The sequence below is a fragment of the Hippocampus bargibanti genome, linkage group LG02 (genome assembly GCF_051943395.1).
Source record: "Hippocampus bargibanti isolate YZ-2025 linkage group LG02, ASM5194339v1, whole genome shotgun sequence".
Taxonomy (NCBI): domain Eukaryota; kingdom Metazoa; phylum Chordata; class Actinopteri; order Syngnathiformes; family Syngnathidae; genus Hippocampus; species Hippocampus bargibanti.
Window position 1 is genome coordinate 15114392 of NC_142735.1, and position 24352 is coordinate 15138743.

The 24352-nt window shown below is 42.6% G+C and overlaps 1 protein-coding gene across 1 annotated transcript in view; it reads right to left on the reverse strand.

Annotated features, from left to right (window-relative positions):
* Positions 1-210: 210 nt before the first annotated feature.
* Positions 211-24352, reverse strand: part of LOC148901660 (connector enhancer of kinase suppressor of ras 2) — a 63711-nt gene continuing 39569 nt past the window's right edge. The window contains exons 10-24 of the mRNA XM_088989596.1: positions 19044-19162; positions 18759-18970; positions 16677-16763; positions 15775-15983; positions 10810-10844; positions 10626-10668; positions 9748-9796; positions 8739-8911; positions 7938-8011; positions 7747-7818; positions 6408-6478; positions 6227-6327; positions 4724-5477; positions 3635-3897; positions 211-3020 (exon numbers count right to left, since the gene is read on the reverse strand). Of these exons, the coding sequence (XP_088845722.1) occupies positions 2811-3020; positions 3635-3897; positions 4724-5477; positions 6227-6327; positions 6408-6478; positions 7747-7818; positions 7938-8011; positions 8739-8911; positions 9748-9796; positions 10626-10668; positions 10810-10844; positions 15775-15983; positions 16677-16763; positions 18759-18970; positions 19044-19162 (2472 nt within the window). The 3' untranslated portion in view covers positions 211-2810. The remainder of the gene's footprint in view (positions 3021-3634; positions 3898-4723; positions 5478-6226; positions 6328-6407; positions 6479-7746; positions 7819-7937; positions 8012-8738; positions 8912-9747; positions 9797-10625; positions 10669-10809; positions 10845-15774; positions 15984-16676; positions 16764-18758; positions 18971-19043; positions 19163-24352) is intronic.

Below are 24352 nucleotides of genomic sequence, written 5' to 3' on the forward strand. Positions count from 1 at the left end.
GCGACGCCCCATGACCCTGTTGGGGCTAAGCAGTGTTGAAAACGGATGGATGGCTGGCTGGATGGATAAATTAATATAAATAAGGCATAGAGGGCAAAACGGTTCCACTTTTCCAAATAAAGTGCAAACTTCAGTGATTGAATGTGGAGGGTTTTCCAGAATTCCAAAAAGATTGAGGCATATACACAAAGGTGAGCTCGTAGTGCAGAGGATTGAGTTTATTGGAGTTAAAGTTTAACAACTTACAATCTGATTTTTTGTAATATATACTCATATATATGAAACAAAAAAGGCTAAAGAATAAATGTACTTGTCTTTTTTTTAATATCATCTTTAGTCTGTTTATTGTACAGAATTACAGGAAGCTAATATAATCCTTGAAAAAGAGCAATATGTTCCTTTTTTATGTCGCAGTGCAACTTACATATTACACACCATGTGCAATGTACCATGAGGTGGACATGTACACCCCTGAAAGGACACACAGTGAAATCCCCCTTCGCGGCCTGGTTCTGCAGGTCTACACACACAAAGATGAGGGGGTGATAGCACAAATCAATTTTGTGGCCATAAATCAGTGTCTACAGTCAAGTAGCCGTTTTGCTGATCAGCAGGTGAGAAAGGGGGAGAACAAACCAAAGGATGAGTAACGAACAGACCTCTGCAGACCAAGATTGCATCGCTAATTGTCTACAGCCAAGTGTATGTTGGAAGTCCAGTTTGACGACGTTGGTAGAGAGAGAGTGTTTGGAGGCACAGGGAAAGTCCTTGCATCGTTTAGTTTTCTTTTATGGTACTCTCAAATAAACCATTTAAAAAAACAGAATTGTATTTTTGGGTTGTGTTACATATTTCACAAGCGTGTAATATGATGATACAAACAAAAGCTCGACGAACAGAATGACAGTAAAAGGTGAGGCATACCTAAATGCAGCGATTGATACAGTTGGTGCTACACGTCTGAGTCCCTCACTCCAGGGGGCGCCATTGAGTCTTTAAAACAATGTAGGGCAGACATGCCTGAGATTATATCAAACGACCTTTTCTTTGCCAAGTGACAGTATGTTTGTAACTCAAACTCACTATGTGGTGCATAAAATAATTTTTTTTTTACCCCTTTTCAGGAAGTCTGACGAGGTGATGCATCCGACCAAAGGCTGATTTAATAGAGAGCCCACCCCCTTCTTCCATCCATTGTACAGACAAACGGATATAGAAGAAATCCGTCATAATGAGGAAAAAAAAAACATTTTTCAACGGCATTGTTGTGTGTATCATGCGCTACGAATTGATCAATTCTGCAATCATTAGGAGCATATAAGAATTGACAAAAAGGAAATAAAAGATCCACAATATTTCACCCTGTCCAATTAAATCAGTCCCAGGCCTTTTTCCCATGCAACTCATAACCAGAAGAATGTCGATGGGTCAACCTTTATGTTTTTCTGTACCAATAAAAATGTTTGCTCTGAGTTAAATTGCATCGACAGCAACAGTGTAGAGGGGTAGAATGCAAAACCTTGGCATAGAATATATCATACTTTATATTCATGACACAAAACGTAAAGAGTTATATATTTGTCTATTTTTAAATATATTAGTCAACTGTACATAAATCTTCTGAAAATTAGAAGCCTTTACCTGATATTTTCAACAACAATGGTAGAGGCCAATGAGACTGACCCTGTGATGTAGCTATAATGAGAGTAAAATACATGGAATGTGAGTTCTTTGCAATGAATGACTCCTTTGAAAATGACTATTGCTGTCACAGTATAACTCCTACACCGCCCCCCCTCCAAAAAAATGAACGCGTTCAAATCAGTGCTCCCAAAAAGCAAATCATAGTGGTAGTCGAACGCAAACATTTACATTAGTATACACGCTAGCAGTGTGTACACAAATACACAATCTCAGAAGAGAGAAGAAACAGACAAAATAAAAATGGATTGACATACAACAGAGATTGGAATGGTGCTGAGAAAAAAATAAACTGTAGAATTACACACAAACAAAGAAGTCAACCCTCTATGTGCAGATAAACATTTTCACAGTTTGAAATTCTGTGTATAGAAAATTTTCTTGTTTGCCTGTCGCGGTTGTTTTCATTTGTAAAGAGATATTAAACGGCATCAATGGCAACTTTTCACAGTCTTTAAATAAAGTCACATAGCTTACTTTTCCCACACGGCCCTGTCGGGTCATCTCCGATTAATAGAACATGATATGCAGGGAGGAAATAAAAGAGAAACGGTGAAAGGAGGGAATTGGTGGCTCTGGGTACAAGTTCATTAGTACAAAAGTACAGTGCTGTGGTGAAAAGATTTCCTCTGTATTGCTGCTACATAGATGCCTTTCCACCCAAAGAAAATCAACCAGATTCAGAGTGAAAACAAAATACAGTATACAAAGGACATGTACAGGTACATGGCCAAACAAACCCATAATCATCCATTTCCTTTCAGACAGGCATGTGGAACTTTATGCTGAGTTTCACAGACAAAAGAAGATGAATGTTTTCCGTTCAGGCATGCAACAGGCACCCTGTGGGGTCCTCAGAGTTATCAAAAGTACACTCACACACATCTCACTGTTCCCTCTGTATTTACATGTAACAAAGTGTGTGTGTGTGTGTGTGTGTGTGTGCGTGTGTGTGTGTGTGTGTGTGTGTGTGTGTGTGTGTGTGTGTGTGTGTGTGTGTGTGTGTGTGTGTGTGTGTGTGTGTGCACGCGTGTGTTTGTGTGTCTGTGTGTGAGATAGACAGTATGAGAGAGCGATAGATAGATAGAAAGTCCAGCCTGCTATCTTTCTCACACATGGGTCTCAATAAAAGAGTGTGTGTGGGTCATGATAGGAGCGCTCAGTGGGGAAAGATCATCCTGGCCGTTGGTGCTGGGGCTGATTTGACAGATGTCGGAATAGAGCTCACTGTGCCACTGTTTCCAATCTCTGAAGGTCTGGGAGCACAGGCCTGGGTCCTCCAAAAGGGCGCAGATTACTGCCAGCTCAGACTCTTTGGCCTGGAGGAGACATTACCAGAATTAGGTGGGCAGGGAGTTTATGTTTTGTTGTTACGATTTCCTCAAACACCTCCAGCAATTTTACACAAACTTTGTGGAGGAGTAAGCTACGGGCCACGAAACAACCAATTAAATTATTGAATTGATCTCCATGAAGGTATGTCATTTCCAAGCTGTTTTAATTTAATAATACTTTTTGTGTGTTAGTGAATGCCAAATGAATCATGTTGAGAAAGTTTTGGCATATGGAAACTATAGTACAACCTTCAAAGTTGATTGTCCCCAACAAGCACACTATTTTACACACATCATTACATGTCACATGACACTTCAGCACGTTGCGCAGTCTTTATCTAAGCCTTTTTTTATCCCACCACTTAAAGGTTTCCTATCCCAGAAAACAGAAAGAGAATGATTAACAAGATTTAACTCAGTTTTTTTGTACCACCACTTAATTTACTGTATAAAGAGTAATTCTTTTACATCATATGGGAAACAAAATATATGAGGATTACATTATAAAAGGATTATGGTGGTGTTGCATAATTCCATAATTTTCTTTGGTGAATGTCAGTCATTTTTTTTCTGGAAACAAATTCATGTCTTCTTGCTACCTTTAAGGTGCTGCGTAGTGCTCTGACACGGTGCAGTCTGTCATTCAGCAGAGGGTCCCTGACTCTATGAGTGAAACCTCGTCGCAGTTCCTGCCTGCTACAGGGTCTTGGGTCACCGAGTGCTGTAACATTGGCTTGTTCCAGGGCGCGGTACAGTTGCTCTAGCCCATCCGGTGGATCCGGTTCACGTCCGTCTGACACCCGCCGCTCTCTTCCCTCTGAGACCTTCCTTTCTCTGCTCTCAAATCTCACATCCCGCAAGTCTGAGGTTGTCAGGGGAGAAGCAGAGAAGACATATTCATTGAATTATTTTTTTCTGTTGGTGGGAAGCAGATGGTGGGCATGTTCACATTTATTGCAATATATCATGTCAGATTGCAGTTTGTGTATCGTTGTAACAGTCTTTAGAACACTCCTTTTGGAATTCACTGTCAATAATATGGCCTTTGTCAAGTAATGACATAATGATGACGTAGAAGCAATGCAGTCAACGGACATCAACAACCAGAAGTGGGTTTGAACTGCAACAAAATCGTTACCATTGAGTGAAAAAAGAAATAGTATTTTAGTCAAAATTTTTGTGATTATTTTTTGTGTCTACAATTGTGTTACATTTATCATCATTCACCACTCATTGACAGACGTACAGTTGTACTAATAAGCTTTACAAACCTCAAGTGATTCTAAGCCTTCAATGATGTATCCAGTCCAATATTTGTTCAATGAAATAACCCCCACCCAGCAGTAAACATGTTTGAATCGAAAAGAATAAAAACATATTGAGATGTGTATACGTTTTATTAAACTTTGGAACTCAAGTCCTACACTGAACTGAACATTTTTGCATTTAGTGAATTTAGTGAGACAGTGGCTTGTACTTCCCGAGGGATCTTTGGAGCAACGTTTTTAAATGTATTTTAAAATCTCACGGACGGCAACCTCGAAAGGGCGTTCACATACAGTATCCCCGTGGATACACCGGCCCCATTTGAGAAGACTCACTGAGGTATGTAAACCTAGGAGCACAACTGGGAGCTGTATCATTTGTTATCCTTTTTTTATGATAAGGAAAATGCGTGACTTTCTTACCCTTTTCAGCCTCAAGCATATCTGCACCCTGCCTCTCTGCCTCCTCATCTTCACTTCTCTCCTCCATATGAGGTGACGTATATATCAGCTTTCCTCCAAAGGGGTCCCTATTTCTAGGCAGACTCTGACTGCGCTGCTTATGGGAACGTCGATGCGTGTAGTTGTGGGTGTGTGGCCCACGCTCCAGAGGGAAAGGCCCATCACGATCCCTGTCCCTCTCTGTGGCGTGATGTCTTCGAACTGGCAGTGTAGCCTGCCGGCGTCTCTCTGGTGACATGCTCTGTCTGCCAAGTCCTCCATACATCCCCATCTCCCCTGCCATGCTCCCCATTAGGCCACTATAATCGTTTTCTCCCGGTGCTGTCTGGAGGAAATGTAGCCCCGCACTGGTTAGAGGGGTCTCAATGAGGTCCTGCCAGGAACGACGCTCTCGATGTGAAGACCGGCAACCCGAGGAGTGGGTACTGGTGCTGCCTGTTCCCGTGCCCATGCCCAATCCCTCGCCACGCTGGTCTTCTGCAGACGAGTGGGAGTGGGTTGACTCGCTGGAAAAATGTCGCCCATGCTTTGGCTCTGGGAAGGGGCTAGAAGAATTGACCTGCAGAGGAAGAGGGGAGCTGGAAGAGACCATCTGTGGAGGGATGGGGGAGGTGGAGGCACTCATTGGTAGAGGATGGGGAGATGGAGTGGAGCGCATGAGGCTCATGGAGCTGACAGAGCGGGGCAATTGGTCATAAGTGTGGAGGAGGTTTGACTGTGGGCGGGTGTAAGTAGGGCGTGTGACACAGGTGGGTGACAACAGGAGGAAAAGTCGGATTTTAAACAATAAGGAGACAAAGAGTGAAAGGAGGAAAAAGAAAAAAGCAGAGCGTAAAGAGACCAAAAGATGAGAGCAAAAAAAGCAATGAGATGTCCGATGAATATCACCAAATATGGTGGACAAGGCTGTTATATGGCTTAGCTGAGAATGGTAACAACTCAACACAATGTCCAAACCTCCTCGAAAGGCAAACGTCTAGCAAGCGGTACAGTTTAAGTTGGCTCATTGAAGGATAAATCCGGATGTGGCTTGTTGTCACCAGAGAGTATAAAAGCAGATTACAACAGCTATGTCAGCTACTCTAAATGTTTAACGTGATGGAAGCTTCCCAGTCACTTATCATAAGACGACTTTGTTTGAGTAGAGCTGTATTTGGTGTTCCTCCTCTTCAATTTTCAGTCTGACAAACATACTGTACAGTAAATACTGGCTCTGTGAGAACCAAAGGATCCAAATATGGTCTCGGGTAATATAGGGTCACACATTAACAGAGTTGAATGTGACCTACTTGCTGCCATCTATTGGTCAGACTGTGACTCGACTGTATGACACACATCATGCTCTTGGCTGCTTGCCGAACCAGATGATGTTGTGTTTTATTGATGTTGAAAGCACTTAAAACTCTGGGTATCTTTTGAATAAAATATTTCATCAGAGCGGGACGTTGTTAAGTTTGTACTCACTGATGGTGTGCGGTGGTAAGTATCGCAGAGAGAGGATGGTCCCTCGTGTTTGAGTGTCATAGAGCCATCAACCTCATCTTGATCACTCTCACTCCAGTAGTCTAAAGTTGAGAAAGAAGGCAATAACATTTGAAGCTTAGAAGAATATCCAACGCTTAGCATTAGAGTCTGTTTGTCTGACCTTCATCTGGACGTGGCACTTTGTCATCCGGTGTGTAGCCAATAGCTGCCAATCCAAGCCTATTCATCCACCTATAAAAGTAAAACAAAAACAAATGGTTCAGTTTAAAATGAGGAAGAAGTGACACAATTAAAAGAGGTCCACGGGAAAGTATGCTGTCAGTTAGAAAAAAAGTAACGGTGGAAAATGATGGGTTATACTGGGTAACTGCACTGTGATGAATAAAAAAAGAATCATTTTAAATAATTCAAGTCATGTCTCTTAACAATTCAAATTTCTCTAACAGATTTCATCCCCTTGATGAGGAGACAAAAGCAGAGAGTAAATTGGAGTGTTGGATGCAGAAAAAGAGTGCTCACTGTCTCATTTCCCAGTCTCTGAACTATGATTCTCAGATGACTTTTTATCTCCAGCCACACATCCTATCCTCATCCAGATTCACCGTCTCTCTATTTTAGCCTGTCTGTCTGCTTCCATGGCAGATTCAAACTTGCCCCGTGTCCCTGCAGACGCTGAATAATCAGGCTACAACTAAGAATAGAAGCCTCATCTGAAAAACAGGTCCAGGAAACTCATCATTCTCTTCTTGCAGTATTGATGTCAACAAATGTAGTGGGGAAAAAGACACACAGAAGAATTGCACTTGTGCAGTATGTATAGCCAGCAGTGGTATCCATCTGGTCGAGGGGTCTAATGGGGAGGCTTTCTGGAGGCCACAGAAATGTAGCTATCACTAGAGCAAATTGAATTCACAGAAAGATGGTAAGAATTACAAATAAAATAATAAAAATAATTGAAAAGAGGAACAAATATAAAATGAATGCAAGAATCACATTGCAAATGTTTTAATTGTTTGTAGTATTCTGTAGACATTTACCTGAATGATCTAAGATGCTTTCACATAAGCACATCTAGACACAGTAAACGTATGTTCAATATTGCTTATTAATTCCAACGTCAAGCTTGGAGGCATGCATAATTCAATCTGATGATATAACACTGATGTAAATATTACACGATCCACACAAATTGTGCCAACATGATAATACAAGTCTACATTTAAGAACGCTGCTGGAGTTCATGTTTTATTAATGCATTCTAGTAGTGGGCCCTCACTGTCCTTGTTCAAAGTTGGTTTACTCGGTTGAAACGAGTGAAAACACACACACACACACACACACACACACACACACACACACACACACACACACACACGGGCACGCACACACACACACACACACACACACACACACACACACACACACACACACACACACACACACACACACACACACACACACACACACACACACACACACAAGCCTACATCAACACTCACCTATTCATTTCCTCAAGACAGTCTGTGGCAAAGAAGAAGCTCTTGATTTTGGGATGGCAAGCTTTGAAGGCACTGCAGTTGGCCAGATAAAAGATGCCAATTAGTGCTTCTGTGTGCACGCAGTAGTTTTGTGTGAAATCATGTTGTTCGGGCGAGAGGAAAAGCACTTGATTAATAATTTCAGCACTCACAATTTCCGTCTGCACTCTATGGCTCGGTCTATTCTGAACTCTGGGAGGCTGATAAAGCCCTCAGCCTTCTCATCCTGCAGGCAGAGGCAGATGGAGAGAGGAGGTACACTATTAGCATCACCATCAAGGGAACACACTGTCACACAAACCGATACACCAATCTAACTCTAAAACTCTTCATCACACTAAATGTGTTGTTGACATAGGCTGGTCCAAGCCGTTTGCCACTTTACATTAAACACACACAACACACTCAATGCCACCCTTTGACCAGGCTGTAATATTAGTCACCAGCAAAATCATTAAAAGAACAGCAACTGAACTACCTTAGGCTTTCTGCGCAAAGGAAGTGAAGTTTAATCAAGGCAACAGAATGTATAATGTTTTATTAATGCATCGCATCACAGTGTCCATTCAAGAGGGTGGCAAATGTGCAATCCAGACTTTGCTTTGCTTGACATTGCAGCTATACACACAGCAAATAAAATGATTTTAACTGATTAAAAATATATTTTTCTCAAACGCGTACAATGTATAAATCATGCACACTGTCAAATATTAAGTGGATGTACATATAAGACAATCCGGTTCCTCCAAAGCCATATATTTGAACAATTAAATCTGGTGTGGTGGAGCAACGACGGAATCGTTCGAAAGGCAGGAGTTATGTTTTTTTTCCCTATCCCTGTATTAGTCACTCTTTTATAATATTTTTATTTTAGTTTGATTCTCTTACATTTTTACAATACATGTGACGAATTAGCCCACATGCTTAGGATTCACATTCTGACATGGACTCACATTCTGATTGGTGTACCAATAGAGGCAAGATTCTTTCAGGATAAACCAATATTTTCGCCATTTCTGTGTAAAGTATCCTTTGGCATCCTTTTTCTTCCACAACCAGCCTTCACAGTCACCGTGGCCCAGATCCTTACAGGAAATCCTCCTTCGACTGGCACTCGTGAGAGAACCTGAGGTGAGTCAATACAGTTACAGTTTTTATACTTTGCAAGATGTACAGTTCTTTTTATGCAACTCTTTTTTGTGCAGTTGTACATTTCAATGTCTTGACATTTATTTTGTGCATAGAATACTTTGTTTTATCTTTTGACCCCCACCTACCCTTTCAATTTTGCTCCTGTAGATTTCAATGTTCCCAATTTTGGGACAATTAAAGGCTTTCCGATTCTGATTTGGAGAATAAACTATTTTATAGTGCATTCGGAACCCACATAAACCAGTATGGCCAAATGCGCCCCAGCCTTTGCTGAAATAAAACCTTCACAATTCTAAAAATGTGGAACTGTCTCCCGCTTAAAACAGGTTTATGCTTCACTTCCATCTTCAACCAATTTCTGCATTCAACAGTGGACCATCTTATGGCTTTATCAAACAAGAGAACTTTTTGCTCATTCATGACAGTCACAATGTCAGACAATTACATCAATATTCATCTGTGTCTTGGACTGGCCAAGATGACACACTACACATCTGTCACCGACTAGACTCTGCCCTGTTGTTGCGTGCTTCGGTCTAGGTTCAGTCCTTTGGCCCAGATCCATCGGCACGAGTAAAAAAAGTGGAGGTCAGAGGGTTATCACGCATGGACTCATGATGGGGGTGCATTGCGGTCTCCATTTGCCCATGTTAAATGCTCGACTGACTACGTCATTTGAAGGGCAGACGTTACATTTTACCTGCCATTGTGCATGCACGGATTCCAGCAAGTCTATTTCCATAATTTCACAGAAAAAAAGCATGATACAGGCACTTTAAAATATCATAAGTCTCAAAAAAATATACAAACCTTTACTTCTCTTTTTGGTTTTCGTTCTCAATGATGTGTAATGGAAAGACTGAAAGACAAAGAATAAGCAAAATAATTATAATTAGCTCTGTATTTCAGAGATGGTTTCCTACTTTAAATTTCCAGTGACATAAACAAAGGCAGAAGCACAACAACCTATTGATTCATTTTCTTTCCCATAGCTCAAAAAACACAGTACTAGTAATAAAGTACAGTACTATGAATGTCTTTATGGAAAGCGAGTATCAATGAAGATATACACAGTAGCTGCTGTCACATTTCCACTGGACCGATTAATAACATAGTACACCATCATTTGTGTTCATAACTGAATTAACTGAAACCATGCCTTGTCATAAAAGTAGGGCCGTTACTATTTAAAATGTAATGCTCTAAAAAATTAGCGACACATCATTGTTATTTGGTTATGTGTACATGCTTAAACATTAATTTGAGGACCCAATTATACAGTATAAGGAAAAAAAAATCAAGTGACTCATAATGAAGCATTTTATAGAGCAAGATGACTATTTTAATGGATTTTTTTAAGTAGACTGATTCACATTACAGGTGTGATCAGGTCATTTCATCTCAATACAGTTTTATTCGGAATCAAATTGTGAGGATAGTGAATGGCTCAAATCACTTTTAATCCTTTCGTATACTGGGTTACATTTAACGATAAACTAATCACCATAATGGATATGGTTGCTAAGACACAGCTGCAACGTTGAATTCAATGTCTTTTGTTTAAATGTATGTTGAGTCACTGAATATTTTTGAGAGTAAAAAGAAATAACAGCGTAAAAATATTTATATTTAGTAAAATTCATAAAGCACAAATGTAACCAATTAAAAGACAACAACATTCTATTTACTTTCTTCATGGAGGCTGCTCCTGAGCTTCCAGAACAAGAGTACCTGTAAAAAAAACTGATTGTGAGTGAACTAATCAAATCACTTCCTGTAAAACAACTGATTGTGAGGGCAAAAAATCAAATCACTTTTGCCTTTATTTAAACATATGCATGCAAATATGTTGAAAAAAACCTTCAAGCTTACCTATCGGTTGTGTCTCGAAGTGTGTCTGCACCTCGCTAAAAGATAAAATGGGAACTTTACTAAAGATCTGCTAAAAGTCTAAATGATACACCCAACACACACACACGCACACACACACACACACGCACACACACACACACACACACACACACACACACACACACACACACACACACACACACACACACATACTGTATACACTCTGTACGATACGTATATATATATATATATATATATATATATATATATATATATATATATATATATATATATATATATATATATATATATATATATATATATATAAGATCCTCGTCTCACCCCCCATGGGTGGTGTCTGTCCCCCATTTTAGCTCGGGTCCTCTACCAGAGGCCAGGAAGCTTGAGGGTTCTGCGCAGTATCCACGACAACAGCTTTCCTTTCCCCTTTATCTATGACCACGATATCTGGTTGGTTGGCCATGACCATCTTGTCAGTCTGTATCTGGAAGTCCCACAGGATCTTTGCTCGGTCATTCTCTACTATCTTGGGAGGTGTTTCCCATTTTGACCTTGGGGTTTCCAGTCCATACTCCGCACAGATGTTTCGGTAGACTATGCCAGCCACCTGGTTATGGCGCTCCATGTAGGCTTTCCCTGCCAGCATCTTACACCCTGCAGTTATGTGTTGGATTGTCTCAGGTGCCTCTTTGCACAACCTACACCTTGGGTCTTGTCTGGTGTGGTATATCCCTGCCTCTAGGGCCTGCCCTCGGGCAGCCAGGATGAGTGCCTCTGGGCTGTCCTTTAGGCCAGCCCTCTCTAGCCACTGATAGGACTTCTTATATATATATATATATATATATATATATATATATATATATATATATATATATATATATATATATATATATATATATATATATATAATACATTTAATTTACAAGCGCCTTTCTGAACACTCAAGGACACTTTACAACAAAGACAACACACAAAACAGTAAAATCATGCATAAAGCAATAAATAATAAAACAGCATAATAAATTAGACCATGTAAGCAAGTCTAAAGCGGTGGGTTTTCAGGTGAGATTTGAAAGTAGGAAGGGAGTCAATGTTGCGGATGTTGGGTGGAAGTGAGTTCCAGAGTTTAGGAGCGGAGCGGCTGAAAGCTCTGCACCCCATCGTTGTGAGACGGGCAGAGGGCGTGTAGAGGTGGAGGGAGGAAGAGGATCTGAGGGCCCGAGTAGGAACGGAGATTTGAATTAGGTCAGACAGATAGGGGGGGGCAAGGTTATGGATGGCTTTAAATGTAAACAGAAGTATCTTGAATTCAATACGGAGTTTAACAGGGAGCCAGTGGAGCTGTTGGAGGACAGGAGTGATGTGGTGAAATGAGGGGGTTTTTGTGATGATCCGGGCTGAGGAATTTTGGACTAGTTGGAGTTTATGGAGACATTTTTGATTGACCCCGAAAAGAAGTGAATTACAATAATCGATACTGGAGGTGACGAGACTGTGGACGAGGATAGCAGTGGTGTGAGGGGTGAGAGAGGGACGGAGACGATTGATATTGCGGAGGTGAAAATATGCAGACCGGGTTATGTTATTTATGTGGGAGTGAAAAGATAGTGTGCTATCAAGGATGACACCCAGGCTCTTAACCTGAAGGGCGGGGGACACGGTAGAATTGTCAATGGTGAGAGAGAAACTGTTTGCTTTGTGAAGGGTGGATTTTGTACCGACAAGGAGAAGTTCAGTTTTTTCGCTGTTTAGTTTGAGAAAGTTATGAGAAAACCAGGATTTGATTTCTGAGAGGCAAAGTGTAAGGGATGCAGGTGGAAGAGAGGCGTGGGGTTTACTGGAGAGGTAGAGCTGGGTGTCATCCGCGAAGCAGTGAAAATGAATTCCAAATTTGCGGAAGATATCACCAAGGGGAAGAAGGTATATAATAAAGAGAAGGGGCCCCAGGACAGAACCTTGGGGCACACCAGAAGACACAGGGGAGGACCGTGAAGTGAATGAGGTAATTTGGATAAACTGTGAGCGGCCAGTGAGGTAGGAGTGAAATCAACTGAGTGGGGTGTGTGTCACGCCTAGAGTGGAGAGTCGGTTGAGCAGGATGGGGTGAGAAATGGTGTCAAAGGCCGCAGATAGATCAAGAAGGATGAGAATAGAGAGGGAACCGGTATCTGCTGCTATGAGAAGGTCGTTCGTGATTTTTATGAGGGCTGATTCAGTGCTGTGGCGGGGACGGAAACCAGACTGGAATTGTTCGTAGAGGTTATTGTGAGTGAGGTGAGAGTGGAGTTGACAGGCGACGGTTTTTTCGAGAATTTTAGCGATAAATGGAAGATGCGAAATTGGACGTAGGTTATTGAAATCATTGGGATCTGAACCAAGTTTTTTCAGGATTGGTGTTACAGCTGCGGTTTTAAGAGGGACAGGAACAATTCCAGTGGACAGTGAGGAGTGAATAATAGCTGAAATAAAAGGGAGGAGAGCAGGTAGACAAGATTTGATGAGGACAGTAGGGAGGGGGTCAAGTTGACAGGTGGAATTCTTGGACTTGGTGATGAGGTCAGAAAGTAAGGAGGGATGAGGGAGTTCAAAAGACGACAGCAGTTGATAGGGAGTAGGAAGGTTGGGGGAGGGGGGGATACAGAGGAGCCGAGGTGCTGGTGGATCTTGTTGATCTTTTCAGTGAAAAACAGAAGTAGTGCGTTGCAGGTGTCTGAGGAGTGAAAGTGTGGGGGGAGAGAGATAGGGGGTTGAATGATTTTGTTGTATAGGGAAAACAGAGTCCGTGAATTCCCACTGTTAGCATCAATCAGTCCAGAATAGTATTCCGATTTTGCGCGTGTGATAGAGTCCTTGTAGTGGGTGAGGTGAGCTGTGTACATGTCCTGGTGGGTGGTGAATATATATAGATATTGTTGCTTGAGTAGTAGCATTCCAACAGAGCCATATTATCGCATCTCGTCCATCTCCGCTTTGTTCCAGTAGCCCATTTTTTATCAAGGTGCTCTGGTTCCCCAGCACCTGACGCAGACCTTGTTTGGCCGGGCGACGTCTGAGGCAGCATGCCATTCGATTTATTGTCTCTCATCATTGTATGAGGTAGGCATTAGCGTGAAGTGTCTTGCAGAAGGATATATATCTCTCTGCCCCCAAGCGGGATTCGAACCCTATACGCTTCAGCATCAGTGATCCTAGAGATGCTTGGCTACAAGAGCAACCGTGAGAGCCACGGGATTCGTTACCCACCATGGAAAAGATGGTTGGAGGCTAAGATCAAGGTGGCTCGTAAAGATGTGAGTCAATTGACGGAGACCCAGAGAGGTGTGAATAAAAGGCCAATACCCAAGAGGTACATGCAGATAACCATAGCACTCAAAACTGCCAAACAAAGGCTACAGGTTTTGTTCAGTCGCCGAAAGAGGTACATGAAAGAGAATGAGGCCAGAAGCAAACAGGCTGTTCGCAACACAAGCTGTGAAAGTGTACGTTCAGTGTCAGGGTTCTAACAGCAGAGCAGACCCTCCAAGGCTCCACACCTACTGGCTATAGAAATTCACAGCACTCCACGAGCGCTTAGTAGCACAAATGAACCAGTTGCTGATGGATGGGACTCACCCAGGATGGCTAACCGAAGGGCGAACAATCCTGATCATGAAGTATTCCTCAAAGGGTGCAGTTCCTTCCAACTACCGGCCAATAACCTGTCTCTCCACAACTTGGAAGCTCACGATAAGTGGACACATGGATCAACATATGAGCAAAGCACAGAAAGGCATTGGTAGAGATACTAGAGGTGCCAAACATCAGCTGCTGGTTGACAGAACAGTCATACAAGACTGCAGATCCTGACATACCAATCTGTGCACAGCCTGGATTGATTACAAGAAAGCATATGACTTGATGACACACACATGGATCACTGAATGCTTGGAGTTGTATAAGGTCAACAGGACCCTGAGAGCCTCGATGAGGATGTGGAAAACCACACTTGAAGCCAATGGCAAGCCACTAACGCAAGTGTCTATCAAATGTGGCATATACCAAGGTGATGCACTCTCCCCACTGCTGTTCTGCATAGGCCTATATATATATATATATATATATATATATATATATATATATATATATATATATATATATATATATATATATATATATATATATATATATAAGAATCGTGATTACTGCAGGATCTATACTCCTGGTTTTGCTTGAGTTTGAGTCATCAAAATAAACACCACTTCGAAGGTTAGAAAGAGAGAAAGGACAGTGTGTACTCACATGTTTGAGACTGATGTGTCTGTGTATTCTTGTTTAAAGCACATTCATAATTGGTCTAGCTGATGCTGAGTCATACACCTCCTCTCCTGCGATGATGCGTGCTTGTGTGTGTGCACATAAATGTGTGCTTTGCCCAGCATAAATTTCTATTTAGAGTCTGCTGTGTGTTACGTGGGAAGGATGTTTGAAAGAATCGTGATATTCAGTGGATTCCCTGCATTCTAATTTACATGAGCTTGATTTTCAGGATGCACAACTGCCTTTGCACATGCGTGTGGATGTGTTGGGCAATTGTGAACTGTTAATTTCATTATAATGTTGGCAGGAGAAGCAAGACAATACATTCAACTGAGGATGAATCTGAAATTAGCATCATAACAGTATTGCTTGAAATAGCCTAAAAAGTCGAGTTTTTCTTGAAAAATAAATCTCAAAAGTAAATCAGCCCAGAATGGTCATCCATCGGAAATCAATCTTTGGCTTCTCAGAGAGCTGAACCAAAGAGGGGATGCAGGAATTCAGTTTTTCAGGCCTGGGGGATGGCTTTCAGGCATCAAAAAAGCGGATTGCTCAATTAGGTGAAGTCATGGAAATCATTTTTTCCTCAGACCTCGCGGATCAGCCCATGAAAGAGAGAAAAAAAATGCAACCCTGTCATATAGTGTACAGAAATATACGTGTACATACAGGCAAAGGATCTGGAAGCTGGTCTAAGCGCAATGTAGAGGACAGCATGGATGGACTGAGGGGAAAGCTAGGACTGCTGGGATTCCGACTCTTGCGGCGAGAACGTCTGGTGGAGTCCCTCCGGCTCTCTCTCCCTGGTCCTTCAGGCTCTTCCTCAATGACCAGGATCTTATCATCACTGAGGTAACGTAGTAGGGAGTTGTCCGAATCTGTGTGGAGGAGAAATTGCTACAATTAAATGATGAGACAGGCTCAACAGAACGGATGGAAGAGTGAGAAAAGTGAAAGAGGCCTGCAGTGAGGATAGAGCCGAGGAAGAACTGCATGTTGGAAAATGACATGGGCCCATTGGCACTTGGATAGAGCCTTTGATCAATAACAAAACACCATAAACTGATGAAAGTTATCCAAATCTGCATTATCTGGTCGACATTAGCTCTACGGCAAGGTACATCCTGTTTATCTGATGCCATGATTATGCAGACTTTGAAGTCACTGCTAAATTGTCGACTGTCACAGAAAGATTGAATCTGATCATGTATTCAGATTTTTAAATGTGAAGACCTAAATCTGACAAAAGAATGAGAAGTGGAAAAAAAAGTTGCACTGGACCCAGACCGTCTTATTTTATTTTAATATTCTTCATAGACTTTCACGTTGAAATACCTTCATTATTTCCAGCAGTAGTATAAATGCAATGTCCTTGCATTTATGTTTGTTTGTCAGCATGTCGGATACATAAGTTTCAGATATGTATCCATACACAACCACACCACGATGAACAACTTGAGGATGAGATATATTGCACCAAGAAGGAAGCGAAGCAAGCACCGGTCCCAACTTGTTTGTTTTTACCGTATGAGGGGCAACGTTTGCTGGAATACGTGTTAGTATGCATGTACCTCGGCTCCCTCTCTTGCCCATGCTGGGTTCCTTGGCCTCGGCCATCCAGTTATATTCAGGAGGCATGGACACAGGTCTGAGGTCACCTGGAACAATCCAACCAGCGATCAGCGAGTCGGCTAAAGAGGGACGTAGGTATTTGGGCTGTTGGCAAGCAGCGATCGAGAGAGTGACTGAGAGACGTCTGGTGGGTGGACAAGGGATGGAAAAGTGTGTGCAGGTGCGAGACTGGAATGGCATGCGGGATGAGGGCCACAGGACCCACATTTTTGAAGTTACCCTTTCTATATGTGAAGTTCATTGACAATTACATTTCAATTTGCATTTGGCAGTGACTGTGATTGCACTCATCCTCAAAAATTTAGCATGGACTCAAAAATAAAAATTACTTCCAATTACTCAACAAAATATACTGGATACAGTATTTTTAAACGGATCATGCCATCAAAATCCAACTATTTTCACAGCTTTATATATAACATACTGTGGGTCCAAAATGTTTTAATTTTGCCGATCATATGCAAAGACCAAAAAAGGTCGAAATGCTAGCAAAATCAGCTGATCTGATGTGGACATTGTTCAGAATCAGAATCAGAGTCATCTTTATTGCCAAGTATGTCGAACACACAAGGAATTTGTTTCCAATAGAACACACTGCACAAGTATCATCAGTATCATCATACAGTTCCATTTGTGCTACTGTTCAGAGAGTTATTGGCTTGGGGGAAGAAGCTGTTTAAATGTCTGCTGCAATGTGGATTGGCTACTCATCATTAAACATAAACATAATACATTTTTACATCTTCCGAAAATAACATTGATACAAACTCCCGCGAGATTACATTGTTTCCTTTTGTAGGGTCTTGCAACATTTTCCTCCCTTGCGTCCTTCTGAAATTATGAATTGGATGATTGGTGCACCCGTGTGTGCTCTAGCTGAGTCCTAACACAGTACTGTATAGTCATTGGATTGGATTGGATTGGATTTGCCTTTACTGCTCTCACAGTGGAGAAATTTACATTCATCATTCATCATTTCATTCATCAACCCATTGACTTGATTTTAAACATCCTTCCTTCTTATACAGCATATTGGTTTCAACTGGGTTGCTCTTGCCAAGAAAACCAATGAGCTCAGCGCTTTGATGCTTCGAAGGGCTCAGCATCATTCCAATGATAAGATTCAGCAGTTTTGTACCACTGGAAAAGTCCAGCACAGCATGGGGTCAGAGAGTTAATCTGCCAATTTAAGATAAAAAGTGTGTGATCATGCTGCTCTAACAAAAGAAATGGTATACAGCACATATAGGAGTGTTTCATCGCAATGAACATGACTAAAGGTGTTAAAGTATGACACTGGAATATTCATTAAATTAAATTAAAAACAAATCAGTACATTATATTACAGGTATAATACTGTTAAAGTTGTTGCTTTCATCCCTGTGTTTGCTTTAATTATCATTATTTTTTGTTGTTGACTATTGTCTTAGGACAATTGACACGTGTATAGCAGATCCCTCCTTACAATGATAGTCTCTAGACATAGTCCTGACTCCCAACTCCTGTGAAGGCATGTCAAGGCAGTTGTTTGTCGTGTGACCTCTGCCTTGTTCACATCATGACAGGACAGTGGGAAAGGACGCGGCATTGCAAGGGGGAGAGTGCGCTTGAAACTGTGATGATGGATTTGTGTTTCATTTTCGGGCATGACAGCTCAGCGTCAGGACAGTTCCCTTTTGAGAGCTACAGAAAGCATCGTATCCCCAATACTAGTGCCAGCGAGTGAACATTCTCCTGATGCCTGCTTGGATTTTTAGCCATGCAACACCATTTTAAACAAGTTCCAGGACATCTACCATGACCTTTTTTTGTGCATTGCTGTGTCATGCTGATGGGCAAACAGCATCAAAAAGCCTTCTTGGCTGAGGTGATAAATAGCCATTAGAGCAGGTGATGAACACATGGGGAAATGTTGACAGCAAAAAATACAACTGAGGACATTTGTGGTGGATAACATGCTGTTTTACTGAAGAAAAAAGGGTATGGAACAACTAAAATAACGCAAAATCAAACCTTCTTACCATGTGTGGGAGTCTTGTCCCGCCTGCGCACCCCTGTACTACGGCTTCTGTCATATTCAGATCCTGGTGGTCCGTCTCCTTCCAAAAGAGAGAAGTACTGACCGCTGTCTTGGTCCAAGTAGTAGCTGACAGCCTCTGACCCTTTTGAGCCAGATTGGGAGGTCACACTGTAGCGGGTGATGTCATCACATGAAATTAAACCCAACTCCTCCCTGAGAACACCAGATCATTTTCGTCACAGGCCGCATGAAGATCAGCGAAGATATTGTTCATTTCCATTCTCACCTTGGGCTGTAGAGTCCGGAGACAGGGGAAAGGATGTAGACATCCTGGGCATCCATTTTGGACATGCCTAAAGTTCCACCCGGTGTGGGCGAGGTGCTGGTAGGGCTGGTGGGGACCGGCTGTTGGGAAATGTGTTATAATTGAGTCTCTTGGAGCCCAAGTTGTAAAGAGTAAAGGTTATGTGTTTTCAAAACATACAAAAAAAGCATTGACAGGTTCTCATTGGTTTGTGAATCACAAACAGGTGACATATTTCCACCCACGCAGAAGCTGCCATGTTGTATAGGCTTCGACAATCAATCCTCTCCCATGTTCACTATTCTCTCATTTTATTTCAATCCTTTTTGCACACAGGGTTCTCTGTCTGTTTCTATGACAACCGCTGCTCTCACTGAGGCCACAGGAGCGCTTGCTTGACCTCATACCTCGGCATGACTCAAGGATGCGTCATTTGTCATTGGGTCCGCCATGTGAGCAAGGATGTTGGTGTCATGTAGCTCGCATGTGAATTTTGAACGAAATATTTTGTACGGATCTGCCAAAGCAAGGATTGTAAACGTCTAAATAGTGTTCTTTCGGAGTGTCTATTTTCATCTGCAGGCCTTATCGCTGCACTTTCACTTTCAGTCTCCCCCAGTTCATAGTCAAACCGCTTTTCAAAACATGTTAGAAATTAGTCAGCAAGAAACTAGGAATGCGGTGAAAAGGGGAAAGTAAATAGGTCAGAGAGAGAGAGAGAGAGAGAGAGAGAGAGAGAGAGAGAGAGAGAGAGAGAGAGAGAGAGAGAGAGAGAGAGAGAGAGAGAGAGAGAGAGAGAGAGAGAGAGAGAGAGAGAGAGAGAGAGAGAGAGAGAGAGAGAGAGAGAGAGAGAGAGAGAGAGAGAGGGGGACGGACTGTAAAGAGTGAAGCAGGGGGCTCTGCTGTAAGAGTGAAAAATAATAATTTTGTGATACACAGTAGGTGATGTTCCAAAATTATCACTTGAAAGCATTTAGATTCTCCTGCATTCATTCAAAACTTGTGCTGTTTCCATACACTACAATAATAATACATAATGTTAATAATAATAATACAATGTATTTTGCTGTAAGGCCAGAAAAAAAGATATTCGAAACACCGTCACTCAAATACATATCTTTGTCAACCACAAGGTGAAGAGAACTTGAAATTAGAATAATTGCACGGTTCACTCGAAAAAAATAGCAAGTGTTGCTCATGAAGTTGCCTGAAAGTGTACATCACGAATTGTTTTCACAAACATCTTCAATTGTTGTCATTGTCCAATGAAAAATATTGGATGGAAATTCCCAAATGTGGGAATTTAGAAATTTGTATGAAAGCTCACACTCTCTTACCCATATTAAATTTATTTTTAGTGGCCGAGTATCTTTGCTGGTCATTAGTCGTCCCAAACAATAAGAAATGATGCAAATCGTAAAAAAATAAAATATACACCTGTCAGTCATGTGCCATTACTTTTGCTCATACTAAAAATAGGTGCCTTTAAGCATACGACAATTGTGTCTTCTTCTTCTTTTCCCTTCGGCTTTTCCCCTCAGGAGTCGCCACAGCGAATCAATGTCCTCCATCTATCCCGGTTTTGTGCATCCTCTTCTCTCACACCAGCTATCTTCATGTCCTCTTTGACCACATCCATAAACCTCCTCTTCGGTCTTCCTCTCGGTCTCCTGCCTGGCAGTTCAAGGCTCAGCATCCTTCTCCCGATATAGTCACTCTCTCTCCTCTGGACATGTCCAAACCATCTCAGTCTGGTCTCTCTGACTTTCTCTCCAAAGCCTCTAATATGAGTTCTGCTTCTAATGTACTCATTCCTGATCCCATCCAACCTGGTCACTCCCAAAGAAAACCTCAACATCTTCAGCTCTGCTACCTCTAGCTCTGCTTCCTGTCTTTTCTTCAGTGGCACTGTCTCCAGTCCCAAACATCATGGCTGGTCTCACCACTGTTTTATACACTTTTCATCCTAGCTGAAACCCTTCTATCACACATCACACCTGACATTTTTCTCCAGCCCTCCAGCCTGCCTGGAGACGCTTCTTCACCTCTTTTTCACACTCTCCATTGCTCTGGACAGTTGACCCCAAGTATTTAAAATCCTCCACCTTATTTATCTCTTCTCCCTGTAGCATCACTCTTGCACTTGGATCCCTCTCATTCACACACATATATTCCATCTTGCTGCGACTGATCTTCATTCCTCCCCTTTCTAGGGCATATCTCCACATCTTTAGTTTCTCCGCCACATGTTCCCTGTTCTCACTACAGATCACAATGTCATCTGCAAACATCATGGTCCAAGGAGATTCTTGTCTAACATCGTCTGTCAGCCTGTCCATCACCATAGCAAACAAGAAGTGGCTCAGAGCTGACCCCTGGTGGAGTCCCACCTCCACCTTGAATTCCTCAGTCACACCGACAGCACACCTCACAACTGTCTAACAGTCATGATACATGTCTTGCACCGCTCTGACATACTTTTCCGTCACTCCAGACTTCCTCATGCAATGCATAAGCATAAGACAATTGTGTATCTATCCAAATATATGGATTGCGGATACAAGTAAAAGTTGAAATGTCGATTCACTGTAGTGCAATATTAATCTCTTGTTGTCAAGTGCAACAAATTGAGTGAACCGCTTCAATGTTTTGGGAGGGGAGAGGAATTTTCACCATGTGCTTGTTGATTACCATAGGAAAACACATTTTATTCAATAGGAGACTGGTTCAACCAAAAAAAAAATATCATTGCATCAAAGTGCAGCTTGCAGAGTGGAAATACTGCAGATTCCAGAGCTAAAAAGGCATAGCGAAAAAAGGCACACAAACATTAAGATACAACAGGATAAGGAGTTCAGGAAATGGATGAATACATGGATACAGTGTTTATCAGCCGCTATAATGTTACCATCAATCATATTACCTTCTTTTGACAATGAAAAAGTATCAATCTTGAGTCACATTTCATAAAGTTACAGAGGAGCACGCACACACATGCATTCACATGAACATGAACTTTTCATTGTATTCCATTCTACAGTATTATTTTGCCAAAACAGATTTGAGCATCATTTAAAGCTGTCAGAGATGTCAGAATTTGACTTGTCATTTTTTTCCATTGCCTTGAAAATAGTCCCAAAAAACATCAACCAGGATGTTGAACAAGCCTCAAGTAATTACCTATTCAGCTTTCTTATGAACAATACATAACTCGCACAGTAGACGAAATGGTTGCTTTCCTCCGCCTTCGGGTGGGGGGACGGGTTCAAACTGTTGTCTGTGCATATGCACCAAACAGCAGTTCAGTGTACCCATCCTTTTTGGAGACCTTAGGGGGTGTGCTGGAGAGCACTCCCCCTGGGGACTCCCTTGTTCTGCTGGGCGATTTCAATGCTCATGTGGGCAATGACAGTGGGACCTGGAAGGGCGTGATTGGGAGGAATGCCCCCCCCCCCCCCCCCCCCCCGATCAGAACAGGAGTGGTGTCTTGTTATTAGACTTCTGTGCTCAACACGGATTGTCTATAACAAACACTTTATTCAAACATAAGGGTGTCCATATGTGCGCGTGGCACCAGGACACTCTTGGTCGCAGTTCGATGATTGACTTTGTAGTTGTATCCTCGGATTTGTGGCCTCATGTTTTGGACACTCGAGTGAAGAGAGGGGCGGAGCTGTCAACTGATCACCACTGGTGGTGAGTAGGCTCCATTGGTGGGGGAAGATGCCAGTCCAACCTGGCAGACTCAAACGTGTTGTGAGGGTGTGTTGGGAACATCTGGCGGAATCCCCTGTCAGAAGGAACTTTACAGAACCCCAGGAGAACTTTACACATGTCCCGGGGGTGGTGGGGGACATTGAGTCCGAATGGACCATATTCTGTACCTCCCTTGCTGAGGCGGCAAATCGGAGTTGTGGCCGTAAGGTGGTTGGTGCCTGTCGTGGCGGCAACCCCCGTACTCGCTGGTGGACACCAGTAGTAAGGGATGCCGTAAAGCTGAAGAAGGATTCCTATCGGGCCTAAATGGCCTGTGGGACTGATGGAGAATAATCATTTATCATGTTTAAAAGTGTCGTGCTTTGCTGACCAACTAAACAATGGGCCTACAGTCAAAGCGCAGATGGCCACAGTAAATCTGATACGGCACGATGAACCGTCGTCTCCATCAAGATTCTAGAAGGTCCGGCCTTGCACAGAATTTAGGGCTTGAGATACTCCTTTTTCACCGGAGTTATTTACGGCTTAAACATCCTGCACAAGCGCCAGATTACAAACTTATCAGTTCATGGAAAAGACAACCAATTAAAATGTATATGTTTTACTGCTTACATCTGTTGTTGCTCAGAACGACCAGAGGCGTGGTATGCAAATCAAGAAAACTATGTTTACTAATATATCACTGTAATTTACATATACTCTCAATAAATAGCTGGGCAGAGGGGCGCAGAATTCAGACGTATGTCATCTGATGACTGCGTCTCCTGCCGGCAGTGGGGACAATCTTTCTGGTTCTGAGTCTCTGTCCACGGTGTCTGTCTGTCATATCTCTGACAGGGACCCCTGAGACAGCTGACATGTCTCGATTCGCCAAGCGGAATGCAACCTTGGTGGTCGCTGAGGCAAAAACACGGGCATGGGAAGAGTTCGGTGAGGCCATGGAAGCCGACCTCCGGACCGCTTCGAGGAAATTCTGGTCCACCATCCGGCGTCTCAGGAGGGGAAAGCAGTGCACCACTAACACTGTGTACAGTGAGGATGGGGCGCTACTGACCTCGACTCGAGACGTCGTGAACCGGTGGGCAGAGTACTTCGAAGACCTCCTCAACTCCACCAACACGCCTTCCTTGGAGGAAGCTGTGTAAGGAGACTCCGCGGTGGGCTCTCCGATCTCTGTGGCTGAAGTCACCGAGGTGGTTAAAAAGCTCCTCAGTGGCAAGGCCCTGGGGGTGGATGAGATCCTCCCGGAGTGCCTAAAGGCTCTGGATGTTGTGGGGCTTTCTTGGCTGAAACGCCTCTGCAACATTACATGGTTATCGGGGACAGTGCCTCTGGATTGGCAGACCGGGGTGGTGGTTCCGCTTTTCAAAAAGGGGGGTGGTGAGGGTTGGGCTCCGCCAAGGCTGCCCTTTGTAACCGATTCTGTTCATAACCTTTATGGACAGAATTTCTAGGCGCAGCCGAAGCGTTGAAGGTTTACGTTTTGGTGGCCTCTCCACATCACACTGCTTTTTGCAGATGATGTGGTACTGTTGGGGCCTTCCAAGTGGAGCTCTCCAACTTTCTCTCCAGCG